At 44.8% G+C, this 12,060-nt stretch overlaps 1 protein-coding gene across 1 annotated transcript in view; it reads right to left on the bottom strand.

Annotated features, from left to right (window-relative positions):
• LOC124799210 (tensin-1) overlaps positions 1-12,060 on the bottom strand; it is a 524,781-nt gene that overhangs the window by 450,569 nt on the left and 62,152 nt on the right. The window contains exon 3 of the mRNA XM_047262746.1: positions 3,474-3,623. Within this exon, the coding sequence (XP_047118702.1) occupies positions 3,474-3,623 (150 nt within the window). The remainder of the gene's footprint in view (positions 1-3,473; positions 3,624-12,060) is intronic.

Below are 12,060 nucleotides of genomic sequence, written 5' to 3' on the forward strand. Positions count from 1 at the left end.
TCTACCAACTGAGCTACCGAAGCACGACTCACGCCCGGTACTCACAGCTTTACTTCCGCCAGTACCTCGTCTCCTACCTTCCAAACTTTACAGAAGCTCTCCTGCGAACCTTGCAGAACTAGCACTCCCGAAAGAAAGGATATTGCGGAGACATGGCTTAGCCACAGCCTGGGGGATGTTTCCAGAATGAGATTTTCACTCTGCAGCGGAGTGTGCGCTGATATGAAACTTCCTGGCAGATTAAAACTGTGTGCCCGACCGAGACTCGAACTCGGGACCTTTGCCTTTCGCGGGCAAGTGCTCTACCAACTGAGCTACCGAAGCACGACTCACGCCCGGTACTCACAGCTTTACTTCCGCCAGTACCTCGTCTCCTACCTTCCAAACTTTACAGAAGCTCTCCTGCGAACCTTGCAGAACTAACACTCCCGAAAGAAAGGATATTGCGGAGACATGGCTTAGCCACAGCCTGGGGGATGTTTCCAGAATGAGATTTTCACTCTGCAGCGGAGTGTGCGCTGATATGAAACTTCCTGGCAGATTAAAACTGTGTGCCCGACCGAGACTCGAACTCGGGACCTTTGCCTTTCGCGGGCAAGTGCTCTACCAACTGAGCTACCGAAGCACGACTCACGCCCGGTACTCACAGCTTTACTTCCGCCAGTACCTCGTCTCCTACCTTCCAAACTTTACAGAAGCTCTCCTGCGAACCTTGCAGAACTAGCACTCCCGAAAGAAAGGATATTGCGGAGACATGGCTTAGCCACAGCCTGGGGGATGTTTCCAGAATGAGATTTTCACTCTGCAGCGGAGTGTGCGGAAGGTAGGAGACGAGGTACTGGCGGAAGTAAAGCTGTGAGTACCGGGCGTGAGTCGTGCTTCGGTAGCTCAGTTGGTAGAGCACTTGCCCGCGAAAGGCAAAGGTCCTGAGTTCGAGTCTCGGTCGGGCACACAGTTTTAATCTGCCAGGAAGTTTCATATCAGCGCACACTCCGCTGCAGAGTGAAAATCTCATTCTGGAAACATCCCCCAGGCTGTGGCTAAGCCATGTCTCCGCAATATCCTTTCTTTCGGGAGTGCTAGTTCTGCAAGGTTCGCAGGACAGCTTCTGTAAAGTTTGGAAGGTAGGAGACGAGGTACTGGCGGAAGTAAAGCTGTGAGTACCGGGCGTGAGTCGTGCTTCGGTAGCTCAGTTGGTAGAGCACTTGCCCGCGAAAGGCAAAGGTCCCGAGTTCGAGTCTCGGTCGGGCACACAGTATTAATCTGCCAGGAAGTTTCTTATTGCACAGTGTCTAACACTATATTTTTTTCCTCCTCTTAAATGCTTCCATTATTGGTCTTTTCTCAGTCATCTGATTAACGCAACCTCTTTTCCTTATTTTATATGTCCATTTCCTACCTTCCACCCTTCCCCAAAATTAAAAACGCTTCTCTAATCTTGTCTGTAATTCCTTGTATAATAGACCACAAAAAGTACTACTCCTTCTTTAAGAACATTTCTTTTTGTGACAGCTATCCTTATTTGTATTTGTGTACTACGTGTCATATTACTGGTTATTTCACATCTTAGGCACCTGAAGTTAACAACTTGCTCCACTAAGCATAAAAAAGTTTCTCTTTTATCTTCCGTGAAATATTTTTGGTAAGCTTTCATTTTATCTCTGCAACCAGTTTCTAGCAGCTTCACCATCTAAAAAAAGAACTGAACATCAGAGAGTGCATCACAGCAGCAGTCATTCGACAAAGACCTTCGCTGACGTGAAGCAGGATGTGTCCCATCAGTCTATCTCTTCCTTTGGCCACATTCTGCCATACACTCCTTTTTTCGATTCAGTCTTTCCTCAGTAATTACACCAATACCCATCATTCTTCTGTAGCACACTATCCTATTGTCTGAACCGCTTATAGTGAAGTAAAAATGATATCTGGAATTATAGGCCATCTGCTACGTAAGTGATATAGGAGACAATCCGAACAGCCCTCTTACATTGTTAGCAGATGGTGCTGTCGTCTGCCGTCTAGTGAAGTCGTTAGAAGATCTAAAATAATTACCAATCTAACTTAGATTGCAAAAAACAGTAATTGACTCTAAAAGAATTAAAAAAATGTGACGTTCTCTACACAAGTACTAACAAAAGCCCTTCAGTCACGGTCACGTTATGAACCAGTTAACTTTAAAGATCGCTGATTCATCTGTATAGAAACGGATCACAGTTAGCAAAAACCTAAACTGAGGCGATCACATTGCAAGTGTTGTGGGCACGGCGAACCAAGGACTGCGTTTTATTGGCAGAAAGCTTAGAAAATGCAACAGTTCTATTAAACAGACTACGCTTTTCAGTCCTTTTCTAGAACACTGCTTGCGGAATGGGATGTTTACCAGACAGGACTGACGGAGGACACTGAAAAAGTTCAAAGGAGGACAGCTCGTTTTGCATTATAGAGCAATAGTGGACAGACTGTCACGGATATGGTAAGGGTCTTGGGCGTCAAATCGTTAAATGGAAGGCGTTTTTACTTGCGGCGAGATCTTTTCGCGCAATTTGTTTCACCAAATTTTTCCTCTGAATGCGAAAATGCATTGTTGACTCCCACTTACGTAGGGTGTAACATCTCCGTTTTTATCCTGCCCTGATCTGATCGAATAGCAGCCCAATATTTATTATTAACATGACCGTGAACCTAATGGGGCTGCTAATCGGAATTGACTGCTACGGAAGTTGTTACTTTTCATTTCGTCCTGTTCAATACTACAATACTGAATGTATGGTAATAAGGAACACCAACACAGTTTTACTAATTACGAACTTATATTCTTCTCAAAACACAAAAAGGAGACAGTCACTGCCTTCGTCATGCATATCTAATTACGGCTAACCTCAGCACAGGCTTTCTTCATTTGCCATTATCGTCACACGCTAATCCATCACTGCATCCAACACTGCAATCCAAGGTTAGGCCGGCGCGGTAGACGCGAAACCAAATATCGGCACTAGTAACGTCACTGATCACTTTTACAAAGATACTTCATCACTTTCCCGGTATTCATTTATTATTTAGGGGTCTAACCACGGCGATGGTGACACCCTTTTCGGTTAAAAACCCCGTATTCCAATAATGGCCTCCACACACACACACACACACACACACACACACACACACACACCATTCCTGTCAACCACTCTGGCGCATCTCGACACTCGCTCTCGCAACACGTCATAATCGGTTGTTCGCCCTATCGACCTGTGCCGAGTGCAAAGTTATAGTAAGGGCCTACGGACCCCTTACAAGGGAGAAGCGACTATTGTGACGAAATGAGAGAAGTCAGAGCTCGCAAGAAAGATTTAGGGGTTCATTTTTCCGATGTCCCACCCGAGAGTGTAATGGTCTGAAACTGCTTCTGTGAAGCCACTGTCGAACACTCGGACGTGACCTGCAGAGCGGCCGCGCAGATGCGGGTGCGGCGGACTTACCTGCGGTGAGAGGGCTGGTCGAGGTCTCCCAGCTTGTCCTGCAGGAAGCGAGCCATGGCGAAGCGGTCGAGCGCCTGGTCGGCGCTGCCGCAGATGTTGGAGTAGTGCATGTAGGCCGCCAGGACCACGGCCACGCTCTCCTTGCCGCCCCTGCAACACGACCACCGCGCAACACCGTCAGTACCGCGTGGCACGGGAGCACGGGCTCTGCAGCGCCCGTCTCCGCATTGTCAAAGAAAGTAGTTACACTGAAACACAAGAGACTCCCACAATGTCAATGAAGAACTCAACATATCAACATACACTCTCACTGAGTCACAGTGCGAAAGGAGAGAATAAGTCAGTATGTAATGTACGTCATGTACACTACTATGCCCGACCAAGCTTAGCACCTGTCATTCCTTTTAGAAATGTGTGGGAATGTACGAAGAGCGCTACAAACATGTAGTATCACATTAACACAACTACCTTTAAAATATAAACCAAAATTCAGAACTTAATTAAACAAATTTAAATTATAGAAAGAACAAACAAGCAAAAGGTTTCCTTTTTGATTTCGTGGACCAAAGAGGGTACAATCAGACAGATACGTCTGCCAATTGAAGACATACAGTCTGAAAATGAGTCCGTGATCATTTTGTGGCACTTTATTTTACAGGTCCGTCTTGATTAGACGAATTTTTACGCTGCACTATTACCGGTTTCGGCTACTGCCATCTTCAGATGGGTTACAACCAAAAACAGTGGTATAACCAGCTAAGTTCAATTTTCTGAAGCTAAATCTATAAAAGGCTTGGTGCTACATAAGAATAATAAAAAGAATATTAACATGATTAACATCTACATCTACATTTATATTCTGCAAGCCACCCAACGGTGTGTGGCGGAGGGCACTTTACGTGCCACTGTCATTACCTCCCTTTCCTGTTCCAGTCGCGTATGGTTCGTGGGAAGAACGACTGTCGGAAAGCCTCCGTGCGCGCTCGAATCTCTCTAATTTTACATTCGTGATCTCCTCGGGAGGTATAGGTAGGGGGAAGCAATATATTCGATACCTCATCCAGAAACGCACCCTCTCGAAACCTGGACAGCAAGCTACGCCACGATGCAGAGCGCCTCTCTTGTAGAGTCTGCCACTTGAGTTTGCTAAACATCTCCGTAACGCTATCACGGTTACCAAATAACCCTGTGACGAAACGCGCCGCTCTTCTTTGGATCTTCTCTATCTCCTCCGTCAACCCGATCTGGTACGGATCCCACACTGACGAGCAATACTAGAGTATAGGTCGAACGAGTGTTTTGGAAGCCACCTCCTTTGTTGATGGACTACATTTTCTAAGGACTCTCCCAATGAATCTTACCAACAATTAATTTTATATGATCATTCCACTTGAAATCGTTCCGCGGACGCATACCCCCAGATATTTTACAGAAGTAACTGCTACCATTGTCTGTTCCGCTATCATATAATCATACAATAGAGGATCCTTCTTTCTATGTATTCGCTGTATATTACATTTGTCTATGTTAAGGGTCAGTTGCCACTCCCTGCACCAAGTGCCTATCCGCTGCAGATCTTCCTGCATTTCGCTGCAATTCTCTAATGCTGCAACTTCTCTGTATACTACAGCATCGCCCGCGAAAAGCCGCATGGAACTTCCGACACTCTCTACTAGGCTACAGCTATGAATACCAGTGACACAAACCATAAAATATTCTGATGTAGGTATCAACGTCAAATTATAGACGTAGTTACATATTAAGTGCTAGTGATGGCTTAGATGCGTCTAGTATCTACAAAAACAACCGAGGCCAGCAGAGGTCACTATAGCTAGGTTGCATGAGTAATCAGTATCGCATATTTAATATTTAAAATGGAGTATGCGCCGTCATTAATTAAAATTACTTCACATGGGAAAACAAGCGTCTGAAAATAAAACATGTACTGACATACAATATGTGGAATTAGATCCATACTTAGAATCCAAGTAAAATTTGCGAATAGTAATAATGAGAAGCTCCTAGCCTGGGAAAGTAAAACACACAATTGTGCAAAACCCAGTACAAAAGATTTAAAAATAAAATCACGTCTATAAATCGAAATTTTCCAGCATGACAAAACTATTAAACCATAACTGTAAGTGTAAGATAATTAACGACACTTATTTTGCCATGTTAACTAATTTTAATTAATGAGTACACATAGTGCATTTTAAGTATTAAATTTGTGATACTGATTACTCATGTAACCTAGCTATAGCGCCCTCTGCTCGCCTCAGTCATTTGTATAAATACCTGGCGAAGTCAGGTCACCACCAGCGCTTAATATGTACCTACATTTATAATTTGACGCTGGTACCCACACCAGAATATTTTATGGTTTGTACTGCTGGTATGCATGGCTGTTAATCATGTAAATATTTTTCATTTTTCTTCTGTAGTACCAGGCCTTTTACAGATTTACCTTCAGCAAATTGAACTTAGTTGGTTATACTAATGTTTTGGTTTGTAATAGATCTGAAGATGGCAGTAGCCGGAACTGGTAACAGGAAAGCATAAAAGTGTGTGTGTGCTCAAGACGGACCTGTAAAATAATTGGAACAAACGTCTGTTTTTTTTTTTCTTGCGGTTGCGCAGACACTACCCAAGTAATCACGTTTTCTAAATTTTATAAATAAGGTCACTTGTTCTTGTCGGTGTTTTGGTATAACAAGTCGATGGTCGATGGCCGTCATCGAGGCAGAGGGATGCTCGAAACATGCACCTAGGAATGGATACAGCTGAGTGAGGGGCAGTGCTATACGAGCGACATTCACATGAGGCTCGATAGGATCTGTGATAACGATAGTAGGCGCCATGCTAACAGTGGACTCCGTGAACATCACTGCGGACTGCCTGCATTCCTTCGTGCTCGATGCCTTTCTCGTTGGCCACAGCACTAAGAAAAAAAAAAGGTTCAAATGGCTCTAAGGACTATAGGACTTAACATCTGAGGTCATCAGTCCCCTAGACTTAGAACTACTTAAATTTAACTAACCTACGGACATCACACACATCCATGCCCGAGGTATGATTCGAACCTGCGACCGTAGCGGCCGCGCGGTTCCAGACTGAAGCACCTAGAACCGCTCGGCCACACCGGCCGTCACCACAGTTCTCACGTTAGTGTCAAGCAGACCACTACTAATGCTGTATCCGAACATTACTGGTTTGTTTTTGCTGCTCATCTTCATTAACTTACATTTTTCGACATTTAGAGCTAGCTGCAATTTAACACACCAACTAGAAGTTTTGTCTAAGTAGCCTTGTATCCTCCTACAGTCACTCAATTTCGACAGCTTACCGTACAACACAGCATCATCAGCAAACAAGACTGCAAGCTATTGTCGGAGATTTGCAGAGAGACCGCTACGGTCGCAGGTCCGAATCCTGCCTCGGGCATGGATGTGTGTGATGTCCTTAGGTAACTTAGGTTTAAGTAGTTCTAAGTTCTAGGGGACGTATGACCTCAGAAGTTGAGTCCCATAGTGCTCAGTGCCATTTGAACCATCTTTTGATAAACTAAGGTAAGTTTTTAGTTAACGGTAATCTGTACAATAGTTTAATGTGCGTCATTAAAGTGCGCTATTGACAGATAACACGCTTGGTATCAGAAGTTTGCAATGCTTTCGTAAAAGGTCTGATGGATATCAATAAGTTAAGTTTGAAGGAAGACTACAATATTTATCTATATTTTATTTTTGTTCACGAGCACAGATCACCCTTTACACTATCGGTCCTCCTACAGGAATCTATGTAGATGGAGAGGGTGACACTAATGGATAAAAGTCACCTGCGCTTACTCTCTTTCTGTGTAACTTTTTTCAAAAAATCAAATGGCTCTGAGCACCATGGGACTCAACTGCTGTGGTCATAAGTCCCCTAGAACTTAGAACTACTTAAACCTAACTAACCTAAGGACAGCACACAACACCCAGCCATCACGAGGCAGAGAAAATCCTTGACCCCGCCGGGAATCGAACCCGGGAACCCGGGCGTGGGAAGCGAGAACGCTACCGCACGACCACGAGATGCGGGCTGTAACTTTTTTGCCTCGCATTTGGGACAGATTGAAGACTTCAGAATTTTTCGTATTTTTCACCAAATGTGATTCCGAGCTCATCGCAAACAGCTTCTCTACTGTCCTTTGTAAGACTGCGATTGTATTATCGTATTATACGTTACATTCGACGTCCTATAGCTCTGGTCGCAGACAAACTGCATTTAAGAAATTCTTAGTTCTCTCGTTTGTCCACTTCTCCTTTTCTGTATACAGCAAACTCACAGCAGCAAGCAACTGAAGAAATAGGTGGCTATGTTTACGAGCACACATTTTCGAACGATATCGAAACGATATTGTTTTCCTTCGGACAAGTGACTGTAGCGCCGTCGGTGAGAGAATACAAAGATGAGAGCGAGAAGGAAATATTTACATACAAGGACAGAAATAGATACCGCCCTGCAATACCAAATATTCTCCACTGTTGGTGGACAACAGCTGCGACTCCTCGATAGTATACCGGCTACTTCTTTCAACAGCATGCGACACTAGCAATATTGCCCGGCCATACCGAAAAATTGCCGTCTACTGCAGTGACATGGCACCATTTCTGACAGAAGCGCTACTGCAGACAAATACTACCGTAAAAAGTGGCCCGTGTAAACGCACGTTTAGAGTCAACGATTATTACTGGGGAGCCAACAACACAATCTACATCTACATCTACATTCATATTCCGCAAGCCACCTCACGGTGTGTGGCGGAGGGCACTTTGAGTACATCGGTTCTCCCTTCTATTCCAGTCTCGTATTGCTCGTGGAAAGGATTGTCGGTATGCTTCTGTGTGGGCTCTAATATCTCTGATTTTATCCTCATGGTCTCTTCGCGAGATATGCGTAGGACGGAGCAATATACTGCTTGACTCTTTGGTGAAGGTATGTTCTCGAAACTTTAACAAAAGCCCGTACCGAGCTACTGTACGTCTCTCCTGCAGAGTCTTCCACTGGTGTTTATCTATCATCTCCGTAACGCTTTCACGATTACTAAATGATCCTGTAACGAAGCGCGCTGCTCTCCGTTGGATCTTCTCTATCTCTTCTATCAACCGTATCTGGTACCGATCCCACACTGCTGAGCAGTATTCAAGCAGTGGGCGAACAAGCGTACTGTAACCTACTTCCTTTGTTTTCGCATTGCATTTCCTTAGGATTCTTCCAATGAATCTCAGCGTGGTATCTGCTTTACCAACGATCAACTTTACATGATAATTCCATTTTAAATCACTCCTAATGCGTACTCCCAGATAATTTATGGAATTAACTGCTTCCAGTTGCTGACCTGCTATTTTGTAGGTAAATAATAAGGGGTCTATCTTTCTATGTATTCGCAGCACATTACACTTGTCTACATTGAGATTCAATTGCCATTCCCTGCACCATGCGTCAATTCGCTGCTGATCCTCCTGTATTTCAGTACAATTTTCCATTCTTACAACCTCTCGATACACCACAGCATCACCTGCAAACCTCAGTGAACTTCCGATGTCATCCACAAGGTCATTTATGTATATTGTGAATAGCAACGGTCCTACGACACTCCCCTGCGGCACACCTGAAATCACTCTTACTTCGGAAGCCTTCTCTCCATTGAGAATGACATGCTGCGTTCTGTTATCTAGGAACTCTTCAATCCAATCACACAATTGGTCTGATAGTCCATACGCTCTTACTTTGTTCATTAAACGACTGTGGGGAACTGTACGAACGCCTTGCGGAAGTCAAGAAACACGGCATCTACTTGCTAACCCGTGTCTATGGCCCTCTGAGTCTCGTGGACGAATAGCGCGAGCTGGATTTCACAGGACAGTCTTTTTCGAAACCCATGCTGATTCCTACAGAGTATATTTCTAGTCTCCAGAAAAGTCATTACACTCGAACATAATACGTTTTCCAAAATTCTACAACTGATCGACGTTAGAGATATAGGTCTATAGTTCTGCACATCTGTTCGACGTTCCTTCTTGAAAACGGGGATGACCTGTGCCCTCTTCCAATCCTTTGGAACGCTACGCTCTTCTAGAGACCTACGGTACACCGCTGCGAGAAGGGGGGCAAGTTCCTTCGCGTACCCTGTGTGAAATCGAACTGGTATCCCATCAGGTCCAGCGGCCTGTCCTCTTTTGAGCGATTTTAATCGTTTCTCTATCCCTCTGTCGTCTATTTCGATATCTACCATTTTGTCATCTGTGCGACAATGTAGAGAAGGAACTACAGTGCAGTCTTCCTCTGTGAAACAGCTTTGGAAAAAGACATTTAGTATTTCGGCCTTCAGTCTGTCATCCTCTGTTTCAATAACATTTTGGTCACAGAGTGTCTGGACATTATGTTTTGATCCACCTACCGCTTTGACATAAGGCCAAAATTTCTTAGGATTTTCTGCCAATTCAGTACATAGAACTTTACTTTCGAATTGCGCGAGAGGAGCCGTAAGGTACGCAGAAAGGGCTCCCGGGGGTTCCCGGCGGAACGATGAGTGACGGAGGGCCCGCAGCTGCGGCTCGGGAGGCGGCCCGCCGGGCGGGAGTCCGTGCGACGCGCTACGCACCCGCACCGGCGCACAAACAAACAATTAAGGAGCGGCGCGTGCGTGAGTGCGTGCGCCTGCGGCAGATGTAGCACGTGGCCCGGCCCGCACGCACGCTATATTTGTCGGCCGCCTGCCGACGCAGCACCGCCGGCCACGGCGGTCCTCCACCCTCTGCACGCCAAACAGAGCCAGCCAGCGGCAGAGCTCCATCTGCTGTCGAGGACCGCCTCTGACATACACAGGGTGGGTGGCCACCAGAGGTCAGAAGTATACACTCGCTTTAAGATCGCCATCGGGTCCTATGACGTCATCTCCGAACTCGCGAGTCTCCGCTGCTGTCCGTTTAACATTGAACTCATCTCTTGACTCTGTTGCCTGGTACAAGTGGACTATAACAGCACAGAAAAAAGAAAATATGTTATGTGGACATGTGTCCGGAAACGCTTACTTTCCATGTTAGAGCTCATTTTATTACTTCTCTTCAAATCACATTAATCATGGAATGGAAATACACAGCAACAGAACGTACCAGCGTGACTTCAAACACTTTGTTACAGAAAATGCTCAAAATGTCCTCCGTTAGCGAGGATACATGCATCCACCCTCCGTCGCATGGAATCCCTGATGCGTTGATGCAGCCCTGGAGAATGGCGTATTGTATCACAGCCGTCCACAATACGAGCACGAAGAGTCTCTACATTTGGTACCGGGGTTGCGTAGACAAGAGCTTTCAAATGCCCCCATTAATGAAAGCCAAGAGGGTTGAGGTCAGGAGAGCGTGGAGGCCATGGAATTGGTCCGCCTCTACCAATCCATCGGTCACCGAATCTGTTGTTGAGAAGCGTACGAACACTTCGACTGAAATGTGCAGGAGCTCCATCGTGCATGAACCACGTGTTGTGTCGTGCTTGTAAAGGCACATGTTCTAGCAGCACAGGTAGAGTATCCTGTATGAAATCATGGCGGTGAACCGAGAAAGTACAGTACATACTGACGAAACTAAAATGAGCTCTAACATGGAAATTAAGCGTTTCCGGACACATGTCCACATAACATCTCTTCTTTATTTGTGTGTGAGGAATGTTTCCTGAAAGTTTGGCCGTACCTTTTTGTAACATATTGCAGTCAAAATTGTACAGAATTCTTTTGGAACTTGGAATACCAAAGAAGTATGTTAGACTTATAGAAGCGAGTTTGAAAAACACAAAAGGTAGAGTACGCGTGGGGAAATTGGAGTCAGAAGAATTTGTAATAAAGAACGGACTTAAGCAGGGAGATGCCCTGTCTCCGCTACTTTTTAATTTAGTCCTAGAACATATTGTACGAATGACAGCAGATAATTCAGAGGGTGTGGAGTTAAATGGAAATATTAAGATATTAGGGTATGCAGATGATCTAAACATCATTAGCGATAGGAAAGAATCTAACAGCAAATGCGAATGCGTTAATCAAGGCTAGTGAAGATGTAGGTCTAAGGATAAGTGAAGACAAAACTAAATACCTGGTTACTACTAGAATGCCAACAGCAGTAGATCAGGAAATGTTAAGCGTTGGAGACATGCAGTTTGAAAATGTGAACACATTTAAGTATCTAGGCGTGGACATCACTTCGATAAATGAGATTGAATCCGAACTGAAGAAGAGATTACGGGCGGGAAATGCGTGCTACTTCTCACTGAGTAGATTACTTTCATCACGGATATTGTCTAGGAATATACAAAACTATTATTCTACCAGTTATGCTGTATGGGTGTGAGACTTGGTCTCTCACTGTGCAAAATGAAAAGCCGTTTCGAGTATTTGAAAACAAAATTTTGACGAAAATTTTCGGAGCAAAAAGGGGTGACATTAGCGGAGAGTGGCGAAAACTGCATAACGAAGAGGTTCACGAACTCTATTCAAGCCCTGACATAATCAGTATTATTAAATCACGTAGGCTGCGATGGGCGGGTCACGTAGCTC

The sequence above is a fragment of the Schistocerca piceifrons genome, chromosome 5 (assembly GCF_021461385.2).
Source record: "Schistocerca piceifrons isolate TAMUIC-IGC-003096 chromosome 5, iqSchPice1.1, whole genome shotgun sequence".
In the NCBI taxonomy this organism is placed as follows: Eukaryota; Metazoa; Arthropoda; class Insecta; order Orthoptera; family Acrididae; genus Schistocerca; species Schistocerca piceifrons.